This window comes from Panthera pardus, unplaced genomic scaffold, assembly GCF_024362965.1.
Source record: "Panthera pardus isolate Hobbes unplaced genomic scaffold, ASM2436296v1 HiC_scaffold_12, whole genome shotgun sequence".
Classification (NCBI taxonomy): Eukaryota; Metazoa; Chordata; class Mammalia; order Carnivora; family Felidae; genus Panthera; species Panthera pardus.
Genome location: NW_026526677.1, coordinates 33,146,208 through 33,167,052, shown reverse-complemented (window position 1 = coordinate 33,167,052; position 20,845 = coordinate 33,146,208). Strand labels below are relative to the sequence as shown.

Sequence of the window (20,845 nt, the reverse complement as noted above, 5' to 3'; positions counted from 1 at the left end):
GAATCCTCAGATTGTTCCCCAGCCTTTAAGTGCTTCAGATACCTCTTTAATCTCTTTGTACCACAAGTGATTTAGTAGGAAGAACAGGATGACAGACTCTTGGAGCTGGAATTTGCCTCCAAGACGGTCCAGTTGAGTCACTTCCTGACAGATGAGGGCTTTAAAGTTCAGGACCCAGAAAAAGGTTTCACTTAGTTAACTGAGATACAAGGACTCCTGGCTCCTAAGGCAGCCTTGCCAGAATTCAGGTCTCCACGTTGCCCAATAGATGGTTAACATATTTGGACACCTCCACCCCAGCCCACAAACAGAAAATCTTCAAACGCTGTTTGCGGAGTCTAACATGTGCAGAAATGTGCACACACACAGACATACACATACACACAGAGATGGGGTGGGGGTGGGAATAGATTACTCTCCAGTCCCCGTTTCCAGAAACAGTTCCAACAGTCAGGGAAAGGTTTGCCACAAACACTGGAGAAGCCCTTTGTGTTTACAATCTGGTCATTCTGGAGGGGTGAACCTAGGACTTCTCAGCTGGATGTTAATAGCTGATTAATTCAGGAAGCTTATTTAATTTGTGACCAATATAGCTCTGTTTCACAGAGAGAGGGACGTGCTAGCAGGTGCAGAGCCCAGCTCCCCAGATGGAATAATCTTTTCTTTATTAATTTGCTGCATGTTGTTTCTCATTTCTCCCAGTCATTCCAAATGTGTTACAAACGACTACATGCTCTGGGTCCTGAATCCATGACTGCAGTAGTTTTGAAAGGAAAGAAAATAATTGTTGACTATAAACTATGGTGAGCTTTCCCTGCACACATGTACGTGCTCGCTTTTAAATCGTCAGTGCCTTCTTCCAATGCTGAGCAGTGTTCTGCCTGGAACAGCCACTGCTCTTGTGGCTTTTAGGAAATGGAAAGCTAGATGGTTTGAATGAAGCTTTCAGGGCCCTGGAAAGAGGTAGCGGCATGGCTGGGATTCAAACTCACGGTTCCAATTTCTTGGGTGGCTATCTTCCAGTGATCTAAAACACAGGGTGGGCCGGTTGTCTACTTCCCTTAGTCCAGTGATTCCCAAACTTGTGTGGGCATGAGAATCGCCCAGAGGACCTGTTAAAAACACAGATTTGCTGGCTCCACCCCCAGAGCTTTTGATTCAGCATGTCTAGGGTGGGGCCTGAGAATCTGCATTTCTAACAAGTTCCTGGAGAAGCTGCTGCAGATTGGAAAGCCCATCCAGAACCACTGTTAGTCCAATTACACCAGAGTATGGGGACCACTAACTCCAAGTAAGTGCTGTCTGGTACCTGTCAGAGGTCTCCTGTTTAGAGACTTTCTGTTTTGTTCTGTCTTTTCCTCTTTCCCCACTTGATATGCACCAAGTTTCAGTCTAGAAATTTTTTTTGTTTTAATGTTAGGGTTCAATGGAGAATGTAGCTCGACTAAATTAATTTGAATATGTACTGCAATACTTGATATGGATTTTTCCAAAATGTGAGCACTTAGGCTAGACAAAAATATTTCCCCTGGGTTCAGTCATTCTGTGCAGACCAGCTCCTGGTTTCTAAGGAACCATTTGAACAGAATACAACCCCGAAGCGCCGTGCTGCTGAAGCATCCTTATGATGATTTCTAAATGTGGAACATACCCTTCAAGCCAGTCGTCCAATCAACAATTCTTGGTCATTTACAGGCTTACGACAAGCCCTGTCATTAAACTGCAGTGTTTTGTGTGAGGTATTTTAGGACAGAAGGAAAGGCCTATTTTTCCAAAGGAAAAATAATTTTGTTTCTCCAGATATAAAAAATTAGTGGTTCCCACAAATATATAATGACTACAAAGGTCCTGTTTGGTGTGTGTGTGTGTGTGTGTGTGTGTGTGGTGAAAATTAATTGGAAGAACAGCATTTACAATTCTATGATACTGAGAATATGCTATTGTTATTCAGACCAGCAAATGCTAGGTCAGGGAGCCCCTGATCTGGTGTTTTGTGCCTAGCAAATAATCAGAGGGGCTGAGGTAAGGGACTATGGAAATCCAACAGGCAGTGTACCACATAAAGAGCTCTTTCTTAATGAGGAATATAATGATGTGTAAGATCACAATATTTTTCTGTTAATATTTAAACATTCTTCAGGCAACTTACTGCATCTAATTACTTATCAAAAGAGGAGGAGGTGGTCTTTTTGCCTTTCTATAAAGAATTAAAAGGTGGCTAGCATTGGAAAGTGGATGAAGATACTCAAGTCTGGGGACAGAGGCGGTGGTGGCGGGGATTTATCAGCTGCACTATGCATAAACACTGGCTGGTTTGGAGTGGTAGCACCTACTTTAGTCACTCATGTTGGCTCTTGGGTGGGGATTCACAGAACCAACCCATCAGTTAGCTTAATGTAACCGACAAGAATCAGATTCCCAACGCTCCTTCTGCCCAAATCACCAACCACCTAACCTTTAAAACTACAGTTAAAACACCCACAGCTAAAACCAAAACCAAACCAAAAACCAAAAATATATATTTTTTTAATTTTGTTAAATTACAAAGTGCCCCCAAAGGGCCCAGATTCCATCACTAATTTCACTGTCCAACATTTTGAGGATGGATAAAATCCATGGATGAATTTCTCCAAGCTAAATACTTTATCTACCTACATTTACGAACATATATTATTTCTTGTGTTGATTGTTAACATTCCTTACTTAACAATAGCTTACCAAAATATGCAGCTGTCTTAACTTTAACTGACTTGTAGAACAGGCTTGATGTGCGAACGCAGACAAGATATGTATTTTTTGTATTAGGCTTAAGCCCTGATGCTGCCTCAGTGCTGGCTGAACTGAGGCCAGGCTGGAAGGCTTTGGTTGCAGTTCATAAGGTGTTTGACATTTTATCCAGAGTCCAGTAATCACTTAAATGAATAAGAGAAGATTTAGCATTGATCCGTTCTAATACTTAGCTCACAATATCACAACTGGGGTAGTATTCATGGAATTAGTACAGCTTCATAGACACTGCCAATAACCACAGAGGCCTCTCAATATGGTGGAAAAAAAAAAACAAAACCAATAGATCAAAGAAAGCAATGATCTGGGCTATTTCTAGGCATCTCAGTGATGGAGCAGATTTAACTGCTTGTACCCAAAGACTACTTTGGTCTTTACAAATTGACTACTACTCCTGTTTAAGTCCAAGTTGGTTAATTTAGTGGATGCCTTCATTTTTTGTGTCTCTGACCTCATCTTCGGATGAAAGCTCTCAGTCCTGTTAACCAGATTCCTTTAACTACAAGTAATTTGAATGCCACACTTAATTCTCCCTACTTTTTACATAATCCTTTCAAAAATGTCTTAGTCTTCTCTATGAAAATTGGTTAAATCTGACGTTTACCAAAATTCTTATTCCAGGGCTGGGTTCATGCCTCGACTGGCAGTCAAGGGGTTCTCTTAGAGTTTAGAGTACTTTGCAAGCTCCCTGGACAGATTAGGATCGAGCAATTCATCTCATTTGATCTGTTCTTCCATATACACAAGACAAGTCAATGTTTGTTATGACTTTCTTGATCCTTATTTATAAGACAATACAAGAGGAAACCATGTGTGTATGTTTGAAATAGAAATGATACACTGCACAGATATAGTTCACCACGTTATGCGATGGGTTGTCAGTGTTCAAATGGGGAGTCTGAAGAGTAGGAACAGATGCTTTTTTTCCTTAATGGCACTTTCTCTAATTTAAAATCCTTCCATTTATTTCCCTAAGATTTAGTGATAACTTTAAACACTTTAACTAAATTACCCAGCGGCTTGGCAGCCATCACAGAGGCAAATCTTTTTAGAAATCCTAGCAATCTGTTAGATCATGGGTACTATGATATAAAATCTGCATGCTCCACATTCAAAAATTAAATCAGTGCAATGGATACAAATACATAATGCAAATGGCACCATTTCCAAACTGAGGGTACATGACCTGCCTCTAAATATTGACTTTCTATGTTTTCCTTCAGTCATTTACTTTCTAAATTTGGGCCAATTTATTCTCATTATTCCTAAGTAAACCTGCTTTTATTTTTTTTTTAACAGTTATTTTATAATCAAACAGAGCCAGCCAGCCCTGATTCGTGGATCCTGATGTTGCTAGGATACATGGCTTGGTACTTGATGAAAGTATATCACTTCAAAGGAGAAAACTTTCAAGTGTCCTAGAATATGACACTCCTGTCTTCCACTGTGGAAGACGGGCCCAATCCTAGAGCTTCTTGGAAGCTCACAGACTGCAGGATTGGCTTCCCATGCTTTGAAATAAGCATCCCCTCCAGGGAGGGGAGGGGGGACTGTGCAATTGCTAAAACTAGTCAGGTTGGTCTTAAAGCAAGGAACACACGTATTTATAATGAAACACATTTTCATGTTTGTTTCACAGTGAAGAGAAAAAACCCAGAACCCCCAGATTTTATGTACTTTGAAAATATATTTAAAAACATTAAAAATTCTATATTTAAAACATATATTATATGTTAATTAGTACACTTAAATAGAACTTGTATTTACAATAGGCTTCTGATGCGGTTAAGTTTTAATGCCAATTTTTTTCAATAACATAATTATATAAATATACTAAAATACAATAAATATTTTTTTTGTTTTACATGGTGAATAATATCTTTACCATAGAGAAAACAAGGCCACAGACATTTACTTACATTTTCAATGGAAATCACCATAAAAAAGCAACAGGCCTGCCGGCATGCACCAAACACTTCTGCCACAAAGAGACCACAGCAAGACTTTAAAACAAAACAAAACAAAACAAAACTGAACAGAACAAAAATGAACAGCAACAGAGAAAGATTTTAACAAAATAAATCTTAGGTCAACGTAAACCACCAAGCATGTGACCGTGATGTATCCTATCGGGTAAGAGAGAGCCAGTGACCACACAATTGACGAATGTCTCCTGTTCAACCACTTAATACATCTGGCCTTAGCAGGACTTTTGAGACTGTGATGGGCACTTCTTTGATAATTTCATCCCTCGGAAGGAAGCTGCGAAAAGTTAATATACAGCAGATTTTCATTACATGTCAAAAATAATTACAAAGACAGTATTTTCAAACAACACAAAACAAACCTAAAGTCTTCCCTCTTTGAAAGACAGGTGTTCGGATGGTATCATAAAGGATAGGCTAGGCTAGTTCTAAGTGAAAGACTGAACAAATAGAAATTATTTGCTGATGGTATCTTCATTCCCTGGGTCATGGCGGACAACCTCTTTTGCTTAGCCCTCACTCTACTAAGATGCGGCAACTTCTCGAGGCTTTCTGATATTCAAGGACACTGGTCAAGGACATTTTCAGATTTGGATAACGGGCTGAATGGGTGAGTGGGTTTAGCACTAATTTTCCCTGGGATTCCTTTTTCCCAGGACCATGCTATTCCAGGCTCCCACCTTTATTTCTCCAAACCCAAGATGGCAGAGGTGAGGCAGGGACCCTCTCCATGAACAGACAGGATGGGCAGGAGGTTGCTGAGGCCTTCATGGGGAGCAAAACTTTATCAGCTCTGTCCTGGCCTCTTCCATTGAGCAAGGCACCTTCAAGCCTTTCGTGTCCTAGACATGCAGACACCTTCCTGAAGTCTTGTCTTGGGACAAGATTTCCTCTTGGTAGCCTTGGTCATCCAACCTGAGTTTTTGGGGCCTTTTCCTGTCCCTTCCCCCTTACCGAAAGTTCTCAGAAGACAAAACCCTGGTTTTCCTCAAGTCTAATTTCAAAGCAGAAAGTGTTCATGTCGCAAGCATTTTCCATCTCATTGTATCAGTTTCATGATGACAATGTCACATTTGGTTCTGAACCTGCCCCAGGCTAATCCAGCTGTAGGACAAATTACCCAGGGTGGAGAATGTAAGTCAGCTCGAGTGGGGTCCTCCAGCGAGAACCTCTTAGCACAGTTAGATAATGTAGGCACTTAAAGCGCGAGGTCCAAGCAACTTGACACAGTCATTCCAGAGCCACCTCTGAAAGGTCCTTCAAAGGTCTCCCTCTTGGAATGTCTCAAGTACCATTCCCCACCCCCACCTAGACATCAGGATGGCCACGCAGAAATTCCTCCTGCACCACCCGGAAATGACGTGTCAGCTCCACACAGCCTCCATATGGCTGGTTCAGTCTCACGTCACTGGCAGTGTGGACTCCTGCTCTGATCTAGGCATTTCTGGGTCCATACAGAACTCCACCTTTTGCTTGCAAGACGTTTTTAAGCCTTACCATGATTTTGTTAAGCCTTACAAATGATTTACCCAAGTGTTTACCCCTCATAAAAAAGAATCTTTGAGTTTTTTGTTGTTGTTCTTTTTCTCTTCTAAAAGAAAGAAAGAAAGAAAGAAAGAAAGAAAGAAAGAAAGAAAGAAAGAAAGAAACAGAAAAGAAAGAAACCACTGTTCTCCATGCTTATGAGAGTGCCACAATATGACAAAATTTGTCCACTCGTTCACAGCAGTGGTACATTATTTCAGAGCACCCAACTGATTTTTCTTCCTTTAAGAGAAAACAAAATAAAGAGGGGACCAAAGGGGGAGGGAGGGAAAGAATGTGCTCTAAGAAAATGTAGATCTTTCCAGCAAAAGAAGCTTCTGCTAACCAAGGCCCAAAGAGTGAGTGGGAGCCCAGGAGGTGCATCATGGGAAGTGGAGTGAGCAGTTCATTCAGTTGCCTTAATTTTTATTCAGTTTCCAATCATCTGATTGATATTGCCAACATCTTTACAACATACAAATAAATCTTTTATCAACCAGAATATATACTGAAGGAATTCTTTCCCCATCCCTACTCCCTGTGGGAACTTGAAAGAAAGAAAGAAAGAAAGAAAGAAAGAAAGAAAGAAAGAAAGAAAGAAAGAAAGAAAGAAAGAAAGAAAACAAAACAACAAAACAAACAAAAAAAACACAAAACAAACAAAAATATACCCCTCCCATCCACCCATTCCCTAAGCCAGTAAAGCAATGACAACAGCACCTTGACATTGTTTTAATTCCAACGCTATCAGAAGTTAAAAGCAGTAAAACAGATAATAGTACTAACAAGAACGAAGATACTTACTGTCTAAAATGTAAACGGAATGTTTTGGTTCAAATTTTTGTTGGTTTTTTTTTTTTTTTGTCTGTTTTCTGAAAGAGGACAGTTTATTATCAATTCACAATTAAAGCAGCATGCAATTTATTATTTTTTTTTTAAACTTTTTACGTTTTCAATTCTTGGCAACGGCAACAAACCACAACGTTATCGAGGAATGAAATGCAGACTTTTTAAAGTTGTGCGCAAAATGACTGTTTCCCTTCTGGTCATGGATATGTCCAATAAATAGATTGTAGAACCACTGTACTGTATAAACTTCATTTATACATGCAGTTCATAAAATTATTTTTTCTTAACTGAATAATTTACCCTGTTATGTATATATACAAATAGATAATTTTTGTCTCAATATAATCTATACAACATCAATCCACTATCTTCCCCTTTTAATGGTCAATGTACATACACAGGAAGTGTCTATCCTTATGAATCGCCAGCCAATTCTCTTTTTGCTATCCATGGTGAGGGCCCGCACGTACGACTGGGTAGTTCGGCACTGGGAGTTCCAATGCCTTTTGTCTATGCCCCTGCAGCCCTCCTTTGTGTAACCCATGGGATTGCACTTGGTCTCGTAGAAGTACTGCTTCAGTTGGCCTTTAGATACAGGGACTTTTTCAAGGACGGTGACCGTCCCGCCCGACATGTCCACTGCAGTCTTTTTATCTGCCGCTGTCACCCACTCGCTAATGCTGTCGCACACGCTCAGCTCCCCACGGCGGGCAGGGTCAGAGTGGCGCCGGACCCTCATAGACATGTTTGCAGCATCCAGGTAATTTTTGTATTCCTCAAGCAGAAAGAGGAGAGGAGGCTCCAAAGGCACTTGACTACTGAGCATCACCCTGGAAGTGTATAAGTCCGCGTCCTTACTGTTTTCTTCATTGGGTCGACCTTTCTGGTCCTCGTCCAACAGCTCTTCTATCACGTGTTCAAAAGTGTCAGCCAAGGATGTCAGGCCTCTTGACCCTGCCTTGGGCCCGTTCACGCTCTCCAGAGTCCCATGGGTCCGCACACCTGGGTAGGCCAAGCTGCCTTGTCCTCGGCCGTTGGCTTCTTTCATAGGGGCAGCCTTCATGCAACCGAAGTATGAAATAACCATAGTAAGGAAAAGGATGGTCATCACTCTTCTCACCTGGTGGAGCTGCAGGGAAAAAACAGAAACAGGACACAGAGCCGGTTAGCGCTTTCTTTCGCAGGGATGCGCTGCGGCCATCGGACTGTGATTCCAGGCCATTCTGCGGGGGCAAGGATTTTATGCACTGGTGATGAACTCTAGTTGCATCAGACACACGTTAGCATCAGTCGTGTGCTCTGTGTGGCATTTACACCCAAGGTTAGATGGCTTCTACACAAGTGAAAAAAACTGTGGCTGCAAGTTCTCCCTTACCAGCTTTGTAAGTTTAATTTTTAATGATCTCTGCTCAGGCTGTCACAAGAAACACAAAATCAGAAATGTTACTAGGCAACAACTCCAAGTGTAATAGTAATTTTTTTTTCAAGTTAGCAACATGGTCCTATTGCGGGAGCTGTGTGACAGGAACAGCAGTGGCCTGAGGGGTCTGTGGGGGCCTTTCTGGCTGTGTGATATCTAGGTATGAAGAGCACCGTAAAACAGAAGTCGGGGAGCTGTAAGGAGCCTTTTACGTGGACTTTTTTTTCCCCTCCCATAATCTATTAGGACAAAGCATAAAGATAATCCCATCAAGCCATCCCGCTTTACAGATAAGGAACCAAACCAAAGGCCACCGAGGACTTGCTTCCTGTCCTGAAGAAAGTTTATGTCCTGAAGGAAGTTTACATTAGAACTCGGGGCTCCCAACTTTAGCTTCAATGTTTTCCTAGTACACCTGGGTGGTCACTACTGAAAATGTTCTGCTTATTTCCAAACACAAATCATTTTCTACACGTTGATTTTAATGGTGTGTCTATACCTGGGGCTGATGTCATGAAAACAATGTGTCTGCTTAAAAGAGCACTGAAAAAGTCAGCATTAAAAAGGCAATGAAGTCAATGTCAAATGCCTCCCATATGCGGATCCACGTTTATCTCGACTAACTCTGAGCCCCTCACCCCTTTGACTTTTCTGGCTCATGTACAGAGCCATCCAAGCAAGCTCAGCTTCTCCTTTTATTAGAAATGTGGTCCTGTGAGTACGTGTATGTGAGAGAGCTCAGAGTTTATCATAACTTTAAAAGGCTGAGTGGCGTTTTGCAAATTTTGGAATAGGCAGTGAGCACTTCTTTCTGTGCTTTTGAAGTTTTCTGGGAAGTCCCTTAACAGCACACCACAAAATTAATCTTTTCCTGTTTGCCAGAGGGTTGCTATACTCTAAATCTGGCTCTACATCTATAAGCAGGCTCTGGGAAGCCAATTAGAATGGAAGAACAAACAAAATGAAAACATACCTATAGACCGACCCAAGGTTACCGTCAGATGGTGAAGGACTTCAGAATCACTTACCTGAAGCACTGGGTCTCTTAGCAAGAAAGAGAAGCATCCCTGGGCTCCGACACTCTAACTATTCCTACTTCTCAGTCCTGGAGCAAGGACTTACAAAAACACACACATGTGTCTAACCAGTAGGGAAAAGGACTGTTTTTCTGCCCATATGAAGTGTCACTGAACAGGAAGACAACCTACCTCCAGTTAATAGGTCATACTTCAGAAATGGCTAAAAATTCTGGCATTGAAAAGCAAATGTTTCTCTTCTCCACTTTTGTAAGAGATCACATTTTCTACCACTAAGGGGCTATTACCATCCCCAAACACCCACAAATTTCTTTGTGGATTCACTCTCACTATATACAAATAGCAAGCACGCTCAGAGCCGTTTGGAGCGCACAATGGCCAGAGTCTGAAGCACACACTGGTTTGAATAAACCACAGATATCTATTCTGCTAACACCTGAACTTTTTGTGAATGTTCTGGATTCTGCACCATCAAAGAAATGTATCCTCCAAGGAGGTTTCTATTCCTGGCAGGCAGTATTTACACCATTGAATGAAAACCTTTTCTCCTGATGTTCCCAGTCCAAGTTAAAACAACCCAAGGGGCACCTCAAATGTAGGTCGATGAAAGAATGCAAATATAGAATATTTTACTCCAGTCATCCATATCACTCTGGTAGAGATTTGCTTTGATCAGCAATCTTTTAATGCCATATTTCATCAAGTCTAAGATACCACCATTATAAAACACATCATTTTATGTACCACTAAGAAATTAAAAATGCAGCCAATTAAACCATTGCTTTATCACTTGGAAATATTATTGTACACTTACTGAAGAGTTCTTTTAGACTTATTTGGACACATTTTATCATATACAATTTTTCTGCATATGAAACAAGAGTAAGCCAACTAAATTGGTTAAGGTGATGACAACTATACGATGACTCCTACATGGCAACAATAACAATACAATAACATCAGCTATAAGACACAACTTCAGAGATATTACAAATATGAATGACAAACTGTGATTCTAGAATTAATGAAATGGAGTAAGTTTCATAAATATTTACTAAATGCCCACATGAGCCGCTTAAAATGGCCCAGGGTACTGAGGCATCTTCAGCTACAGAGTTGGGAAATTGTTTTATTATCACTACCAGAGATAGGAGGCTTTTAATGATATACCTTTTTCTATACTTGGCTTAGAGAAGTTTACCCTGCCTTTCACTGGTCTCCTCTTTATGTTAGTAACTTTTTGGTTCCAAAAGTGGTACTTTATGTATCATTTTATTAGCAGTTCCATAAACAAATATTTCAGAGGACGAAACGGTATCTGAGTAAATATAACTTGGCTTTCATCCTGAAGCCCAAACAGTGGCATCCCTCAAAGCGGAACATCTGCACGGATTCAGTTAAATTAAGTATCTGGTGCTAAAGCCCAGCCCCCTTTGCCAGCCCTGACCCCAGTGACACTTCTAGGATGCTCACTGCCTACTCCCAAGGCCTTATAAGTGCATCCAGCACCAAACTCAATACCTTTTGTGGAAACAATATTACTTCCTAACTTGTCTGTTTCTGACAGTGATTTCTTAATACTTTGGACCACCCAGGGTGGAAGCTAGGAATCTTGGAATCAAGTTTGACCATACATTTTGGGTATGGTCTTCAAATCCAATCAGTGAAGAAGTCCTGCTCATTTTTCCTTTACAACATTTCTCCTGTCCATCCCTTTTCCTCCATCCCGCTGCCGCCATCTTGGTTCAGCTCTCACCATCTCAATGTCCCCCTGATGCACTTTACGTCCTTTCTGCTCCATTCAACTATGATGATCACTGCCTGACCAACCACTCACCTTATCTTTCTCTCTCAAAAACTTGCAATAGCATTTTCATTCCATTAGATACCATCTAACAACTTCTTTTACCTGGTATCACACCCTTCAAAATCTGGCCTCACCGTTACTCACCTCTACTCTGATCAGGCCAGAATCCTTGGAGCTGTATATACATTATTGCCTGGAAGTGACCTGTTCCATTCTTCTGGCAAACTTTTTTCTGTCTGATTAAATCTCACTTATCATCCTTCATAGCACAGTTCAAGCATCAGATCATACATGCCACCTTCTCTTCTAAAATTTGCATCTTATAGCTCATTGAGTATTCTCATATCCCTACTTGCTTGTTAACTAACAGTGTTTGCTAACCATGGTCAGCCTTCAGTTAGATGATAGGCTCTCTGAGGGAATGAATCATGTCTGACTACCTCACCCCTGCAATTAATGGTCAACATAGAATAATATAATAGTTCTCAGTAAAAATTTACTGATGGGCTTACTAAACCATTAGAAAAGGCAGTATTAACCTTTTATGGGAAGGCTTTCCATTTGGAAAGCACAAGTGAACTCATTGGAATTATTTGGTCAAGTGCAGGCCATGCTAAACCCAAATTAAAAGCTCGAAGGGATCTGATAGATGGCAATTATCAGTCATGAAGAATCTCTTTAGCTTCTCTAACAGGGTAAAGCCTTACTTGACTAATTTCTAAAAAGAAAATAACACTATATCATACAAATTCCTCTTATCACTTGTGTAGCCCTGTTCCTAACAGAAGACTTAGAAAAGTAGCCAGTGATAATAATAATCACAGTGAAACTTGGATTTTTAGTATTTCAACTGCCTTTTTGGCTGTTAACCTCTTCAATGAGTAATTTTATATACTATATTAGGAAATCCTAACAATAAGTAAGAACTTCCATGACAATTCCTAACGTTTTAGCCCTTCGGATGTGTCTTTATTACACAAAAGATAAAGAGGCTGTGTAATACTCCTAAGTAGATTGTTAGTCTATATATCTGTTTCTACATAATAAATTCACTGGTGCTGTCTAATTCTGCTCCAAGGCTCACAACAATCAACCCAATCACATCTATAAAATGCTAGGAAGGATTGTTTGTAGCCCCATTCTCAAAAAATTAAATATAGTACACAGGGCTAAAAAGAAAATTGACAAAATAGAAGTAAAGTTTAGTTTTAAGTATGACTCATGAGTCTTAAACATTCAACTAGATGAATATCCATGACAGCATGCTGTAGTAATAACTTAACATTTGTCTAAAAGACGATAGAGCATTCACAAGTATGATCTAATTTGATTGTTACAAGGAGATAAGACAGGTATTATTATCCACATTTCAAGATAAGACCACTATGGTTCAGAGAGGTTAACAGGTTACCTCTTCACCCAAGTTTTTACTATCAGGACGTGCTGCCAGTTTTAGAATATTTAACTGCAGGGAGAAGACAGACAATGCTACAAAGGGTGGTCAAAGAAGGAGCTTATACAACACAGCCATAGTTTTCTGTAGCTGTGCGTATCCTGGAGCCCAGCTTTCTAAAGGCAGCACCAGTGAGATACTACTTTGCAGTTCTGGACTAATCATGACCTAAAAGTCCCTTCAACTTTAAGGCCTGATTATTTCAGTAGATGAAATTTCAGACAACATGGTCTTCCTCTAAAGGAAAGCTATGCAAAAACATAGGCATGATAGAATGATGTTTCTATGGCCAAAGTTAAGAAGGAAAACCAAACAGTAATATGGATAATTCAGGCACAGAGGAGAAAAAAATGCAAAGTGTTTCCGATCCCCCAGTCCCTTAGGGTTATGTCTATGACATGTAATCAAAGAAAATAGTTTAAAGATATGGTTGCTCATCTTAGTCGTATAAGCAACAAGGATGATGGTAATGTTGAAGAAATTATCAATTAATATTTAATTCCTAACATATATGATGCAAACCTATTAAAAGACCACCTTAATGCAATCTTTCAAATCAATATAAATAATCTTCGATTTGTATCCAGTTTCACTACATGCATTTATTAGCCTTTGTTCATTCATCACACATGGAATCTACTTTCAAATCTTATAGTCTAGGAGAAAAGTAGGATATGCATGTAAGTAACTAAAACAGAAAAGTAGAAACAACCCAGGAAAAGAAAAAATTCTATAAAGAGAAAGAGGTTACTTCCAGTTAGAGAAGGAAGTATGCTTTGTGAAGAGGAAGGCAAAGGATAGGAAAGATTTAGATGTGTTCAGAAAAGACACCAATGGATGGATGGAGTCTTGGTTAAAGGCACAGAGTACATTTCTGGAGAGAAGAGCTCTGGAAAGGAATAGTGAGAAAGAAGAGTGAGTGACTCTCAGATTCCAGAAAGCTCTGAGGGTGATGCTAGAGAGTTCGGACCCTGCTTTATAGGCATGAAAGAGCCAGTGAGAGTTTCTGAGCAGGGAAATGCTTCCAGAAGCCCCGTTTATCACCAGATACAGGAGGGCCTAAAAGAACGATAGACTGGAAGAGACAATTCATTGATTTTCTCCTTAGTGGCCATTGAGCTTTAAAAATAAATACTGAGTAGTTACTTAAGTGTGAGATTGGGGTTAAGGGCTTGGGTATATCTTTTAACTTAATTCATTTATTTCTATTTTCTATTTATTTATTTCTAGGCTGAAGGGAGTTACAAAAGAAGGGGTTAGAGAGAAGTGTGCAGAAATGAGTGCTAACCATGGGGTCATGTCTGGTTTGGCTGAAAGAACACCATGGGAGGAGGTAGAGGGAAGGCGGGAATCGAAACTCATTCCAATTATAATTACACTGAACTTGGATTCCACTGCTCAGCACTTTTAATTCAGAGATCTCCAAACACTTTGCAAATGTTAACTAATTAAGACTCATAGGACCCTAGAGGTACAGGTAACTATAATTATCCACCTTTCGTACAGGAGGAAAGAGGACCAGAGTTTTTAATCAATTCATCCACTCACTGTGGTTCCCCTGATAGAACAAGGTTAGAAACTCAGATTCCAAAGGAAAACTAGGCCTTCAACTACAGAGACTAGTTTCTTTCATCCCTCTGCATTATTTTCCCATTAGGTATACACTGCTTAGCTGAGAAGAATTAAAAACAAATAAACAAACAAACAACAACAATAAAACTTCACATTCCTCAAGGAAAATAATTGGCAGTTGGAATCCATAAATAAAATAAGGATGGCGGCTGGGGCTAATGATCATGACAGATGCTCACCTACTTGTCTGAAAGACCAATCAACTGAAACTAATAAATATTTTAGTAAATGAAATCTGATAATGCAGATTTTCCTAAGCTTTGAAGGAACTGCCTTAGGTCTTGGGGGGGGGGGGGGGGGGGTCAGTCAGTTAAGCGTCCAACTTTGGCTCAGGTCATGATCTTGTGGTTTGTGGGTTCAAGCCCCACGTCAGGCTCTGTGCTGACAGCTAGCTCAGAGTCTGGAGCCTGCTTCGAATTCTGGTTCTCTTTCTCTCTCTCTGCCCCTCCCCGCTCACACTCTTCTGTCTCTCTATATCAAAAAATAAACATTAAAAATTTTTTTATTAAAAAAAGTGTAGGTTTTGGGGCTCCTGGGTGGCTCAGCTGGTTAAATGTCAGACTGATTTTGGCTCAGGTCATGATCTCATGGTTCATGGGACTGAACCTGGTGTTAGGCACCAGAGAAATTGCTGGTTCTTAGAGACCCAGAAAAATACAATACATGTAATTATCATGACAAAAAGTATATTCCTCTGAATTATTAACTTGATAGATAAATTTATATACATCTTTGATACAAAGCAAAATATCTCTGGTCCTCTATTAACCTCCTCTATTCCATACCCTATCCTTGAAAAAGCAAACACGCTTCTACTGGTCAGAGATCTCATCTCCTTCACCCAGGAGTAAAACTAGACCATATTCTCCATTAGGAAGGATAGGGATGGGTATTCTCCTCCGAATTACCACAATTTGTACAAGACCTTGTACCAACTAGGTTACCACACATGCTCAATGACTCTATTCCCTTTGTGCTGGTAATATCTGCATAGTATTTAGGGAGGTGAAATTAAAGTAAGAACAGTAGTCTTAAAATGAGCTGGAATGAATTTTGGAATAAGGGATAGAACAAGGACCAGGTCTGGGCAGAAAACACCCCACTTGCCATTCCAGTCCCAGGCACAGCTGCCACCATGATCCAAAGGTTTTTGTTTTTTTGTTTTGTTTTTTTAACATTTATTCATCTTTGAGAGAGAGAGAGAGAGAGAGAGAGAGAGAGAGAGGGAGGAGCAGAGAGGGAGACACAGAATCCGAAGCAGGCTCCAGGCTCTGAGCTGTCAGCACAGAGCCCGATGCGGGACCCAAACTCACTGGCGAGATGACCTGAGCCAAAGCCGGATGCTTAACCGACTGAGCCACCCAGGCGCCCATGATCCAAAGGTTTTTAAGTGCCTCCAACCCTGCTGCCCCAAGAAACCTACTGTTCGACTGTAACCAAGGAAGACTCCCTGAAAGCCAGAGCCACCCACAGCTGGCAGTCCTATCCATGCCTGCCCTCTTCCTTCACCTCCACAGAGTAATATCGCCCACAAGGTGCACATCTCTATAATAAAGTCTCAAACATACACAAGCCACTTGCCTATCAAATGAATAGATGGCCAAAAATTTTGCTTTTTAAAATATGTTTTCAAACTGTTTTTTAAATTATAAGAACAAAATGGCAGGCAACATTCAATTAAAAAGCCTAACCTCTTTAATCCTTCTCCCCTCCCTCCTTTCCCCACTTCCTTCCTTCCTTCCTTCCTTCTTCCTTTCCTTACCTTTCCTTTCCTCCTTCCTTCCTTCCTTCCTTCCTTCCTTCCTTCCTTCCTTCCTTCAAATGTTCATTGGGGCGCCTGGGTGGCTCAGTTGGTTGAGCACTGGACTCTTGATTTGGCTCAGGTCATGATCTCATGGTTTGTGGGATCGAGCCCTGCGTGGGGCTTCACACTGAGCATGGAGCCTGCTTGGGATTCTGTCTCCCTCTGCTTCCTCCCCTACTCACACTCTCCCTCTCTCTCTAAAAAAGAAATTAAGAAAAAAAAATATGTATCTTTGGGGGAGGGGCAGAAGAGAGCGAGACAAGAGAATCTGAATAGGCCCCACCACTGTCAGTGAAAGCCTGAGGCAGGGCTTGAACTCACAAACCCTGAGATCATGACCTGAGCTGAGGTCGGACACTCAACTGACTGAGCCACCCAGGCGCCCCAGGATTGTTTTCTTTAGATTTTCAGGTGAGATTTGTTTATAATAAACTGAAGTTCAGATCTAACAATATTCTATTATTTTTTTGCTTTTTAAATTTTTTATTTTAATGCCAGTTAGTTAACATACAGTGTTGTATTAGTTTCAAGTGTACAACATAGTAGTTCAACAATTCCGTACCTCACCCAGTGCTCACCGAGACAAGTGCACTCCTTAATCCCCATCACTTATTTAACCCATCCCCCTACCTCTCTCCCCTCTGGTGACTGTCAGTTTGTTTTCTGTAATTAAGAGTCTGTTCCTCGATTTGTCTCTCTCTCCCTTTTTTTTCTCTTTGTTTATTTGTTCTGTTTCTTAAATTCCACATGAGTGAAATCATATGCTTTTGTCTTTCTCTGAATAATATTCTTCTAACTATTAAATTGCAAAAAATAATGCATTATCAAATTCCCATACATGGTAGACAGTAATGTTCATTATGATATTATCTAACAGGTTCTGCTAAGTTTCAGTGACCCACTTTGTAAGGAAGGACATGAAAAAATTAAACGAAACCTTGCTTCTCAAAGTGAGATGGATGGGCCAGTAGCATTAGCATCACCAAGGCACTTCAAAGAAATGAAGAATCTCAGCTTCCCTTCCTCCATCCCTTCCACCCTGTTGACTAAAACAGAATATGCACATTGACAAGATTCATATACTTCAAGGCGGTTCATTAAAGTTGATCTCTCTCTGATAAAGAGAGAGGAAGCTACTTATGATAAGGAAATGAAAGGGTTAAAGTCAACTTAAGTATTGTGGTACATTCTGAGCATGCCATGGGCTTACTCACCATCTCTCCTCCTTGGCTCAACTTGTTTTATTGGAACATTTATTATGTAGGAAAATATTTTTGCTTTTGTAATGGTATTAAATAAATCTGGGTTCCCTTCATGTCAACTTGCTTTTCCACTATTGTGTTTGTACAATAAAGCACAGGATACCTATAAACATGATTGACTGAATGAGAATTTATATTGTACTACCGATCTAAATCTGAACTCCCACTCAATCACTAATTTTTATCTCAATGCTACAAAGCAAGTACAAGCATAATTGGCCTCCCTGATCACTTACAAAGGCTAACATCACTCACTCAATCAGAATCAAACTGGAAATGATACAAACAGCACTAGCAGGTGATAGATTTCAACACACATTAATATTCCTTTCATCCAGGTTTCTGATGGTGAAACAGAGACAGAGGCAGGGAAAACTGATTCACTCACTCAATGAAGATTTATTTCTAGGCCTGTCCTAAAGCTAACAGATCTAGCTAACTCCTACCACCTAACTCCTAAATAAATCTCCCCACACACAAAAAAAATACAGCAGCAGTGGCAGCAACAACAAAACCCTAAAACATATGATTGTATCAAGCATCCAAACCCCTGTTCAACCCCAATCCATCTCTACCTCAGTAAGGTACCCAGCAGGCAACTCAATTTCTCAGTTGGGTTCCAACAATTGGGATCATTTGCCTCAAGACTAAAGGAGCCAAAATGACCAAAGAGAAAAGGAAAGAAAAGAAAACAAAAAGTTAGCTTTCTAAAGAAAAGTATAAACATTTTTTTGAGTTACAAGGACATCATCATCAGGGAGTTGATAGGGTGGTTTCATAAACAGAACTGGAGACAGCTTCACTGTTTAGGTTTTTTACAAAGGATTGCAAAGACAGCTAGTTCCCAAACACCAAGTCACCAAGTCACCAGTACAGACACACATGACTCATACTGGGAATGCTGACAGTGTTGCTGTTAAATCATCTGATGCTGAGTGGGACTGAGATGTCACAGAACCCTCTTTTCCCAAGCAGAATCCTAAGTATTATTGGGTTCCATCTTGAGCCCCACACAGTACAGATGTGAACACAGCTGAGGGACAGCCTCCTCCAAATTACAAACACGGTGCACCTGCTAACAGGGGATGTTGTGAAAGCACAGCAGAGCACTGTCTTCTAAGTTCCTGGACCCAGGAATAAACATGCCCTGGACTTAAAGAAAGTGCAAGGGTGATGTAATGGTAGTCTTTGTCCCTAAGGGGAGAGCATGCAGTGGTAATGCTCTCAAGCCAGAGGATAAAAGGAATCCCCTTTTAAGAAAGAAGTGTGCCAGGGATGCCTGGGTGGCTCAGTCAGTTAAGCATCCGACTTCGGCTCAGGTCATGATCTCATGGTTCGTGGGTTGGAGCCCTCCATCGGGCTATGTGCTGACAGCTCAGAGCCTGGAGCCTGCTTCGCATTCTGTGTCTCCCTCTCTCTCTCCCCCTCCCCAACTCACGCTCTGTCTCCCTCTGTCTCAAAAATAAACATTAAAAAAAAATTTTTTTTAAAAGAAAGAAATGTGCCATAATGTGGAAATTGAGCACAAGCCAGAACAATTACAATTAAAGAGAGAGAGAGAGAGAGGAGAGAGAGAGAGAGAGAGAGAGAGAGAGAGAGAGAGAGAGAGAGAGAGAGAAAGTTAAGACCATTCTGTTCTATTTCAGTCTCTTTCCCCAGAATTGGAAACTTCAAATCAACAGGTTGCTTGTAAGGTGCTGCTGGACACTTTGTGGAGTTCCTACAATGAGACGTTATGGCGATTTTGACAGCTGTGAGCCAACGCCCACTAGACACACACACACTCGTAATGGACCCCAGAGCTGTGGTAAAGGCATGCCCTTCTCAGTTTTTCCACAGATGGTGCTCCTGAAATTTTCCACAGCCAATGTATTCCTGTGGTTAATTAGTTATCTGAGTGAATTCCATCACAGAATATCTGTTCATAATTAGAGCCATCTTAGGTCCAAACTGGAAGCCTTCAATGTCATTACTTCAGAAGGGGTAAAATGGGAACAGGACAGATGAGTCTCACCTGATGAAGAGCCTCTCACTCTAGATTAGATCCTATCCTCTGAGCTACGACAGAGAACATTAATTTTTAAAAAGCAAGAGGTGAAAAATAGGTGGAGGAAGAAACTGGACAGATAAGGTGCCCCTAGAACAAAAGGATAGCATTCCCTTTAAAACCACTATCAGGAGATCCTAGGGGAAAGATGAAATTATCAAGAGAACGCCATTAGCTCTCTGTTGCTCACCTTTATGAGACCATTTTCAGGAATCAGTTTGTTAAATTCCACTGAAGCGCAAATGTACACACCGCAGCCCTTCTTCTAGGTTGCTGAGTCATACCATACAGAAGCGTGTGGGCAGATGCCAAAACATGTGTGGACACGCAGCCCTTTCTGTAGAAACTCAACGTTCCAGGCATTAACAAGGATTAACCTTTTGCACACGAGGAGAAAACTGGTGGGTCCACACATTCAGCTGTTCTTCAGGTTACTTTTGCATCTAACTCTACAATTTCTTTTAATTACTTATTGTAAAGCACAAGAAAGTGCTCATTATTTGTAGGTTAATGCAGGAGCAAAAATTATTGTGTACGTTCCCCTGCCCACTGCCCTACCCCAGCCCCCAACTCTTCTAAGTGTCCCTGTTCATTTGAATTGCACAAGCAAGCCAGTTTCTGGGTCCTGCGCATAATGAGCCATGTGGACCCTATTCAAGAAACTGGCCATGTTCCAGAGCTACTATAAAATACAAGGAAAATATTAACATCTCAGATGACAAAAGATCCATATGGCTGGTCAGAAAATATCCACATTGCTTAAGCCAATAGAATGTACCTATATGGAAACATTCAATTCTGTTCCATGAGCATCAGGACTGTGAGAACATCTGTTTGTCTCCATTCCTTTTCACTAAACATTGATTCCAACAGAATACATGCAAACTCAGACACCAATATATTTAAGCAAGAGGACGAGGGATGTGTTTTTACATCGTATCTATAAGTAAACACTGGAGCGCCTGGGTGGCTCAGTCGGTTAAGCATCCTACTTTGGCTCAGGTCATGATCTCAAGGTTCGTGAGCCCTGCGTCAGGCTCTGTGCTGAAGGCTCAGAGCCTGGATCCTGCTTCAGATTCTGTGTCTCCCTCTCTCTCTGCCCCTACCCTACTCACACTCTGTCTCTCCCTCTCTTAAATAAATAAATAAATAAAATCATATATATATATATATATATATATATATATATAATATATAAATTATATATTATATATATACATACATATAATATATATATG

The 20,845-nt window shown here is 40.6% G+C and overlaps 1 protein-coding gene across 1 annotated transcript; it reads right to left on the bottom strand.

Moving 5' to 3' along the window:
* Positions 1-7,012: 7,012 nt before the first annotated feature.
* Positions 7,013-20,113, bottom strand: BDNF (brain derived neurotrophic factor). Its single transcript, XM_019456577.2, is given in 2 exon segments — positions 7,013-8,274; positions 19,798-20,113. Coding segments are annotated over 2 exon segments (990 nt in total). The 5' UTR covers positions 20,023-20,113; the 3' UTR covers positions 7,013-7,509.
* Between the last annotated feature and the right edge of the window lie 732 nt (positions 20,114-20,845).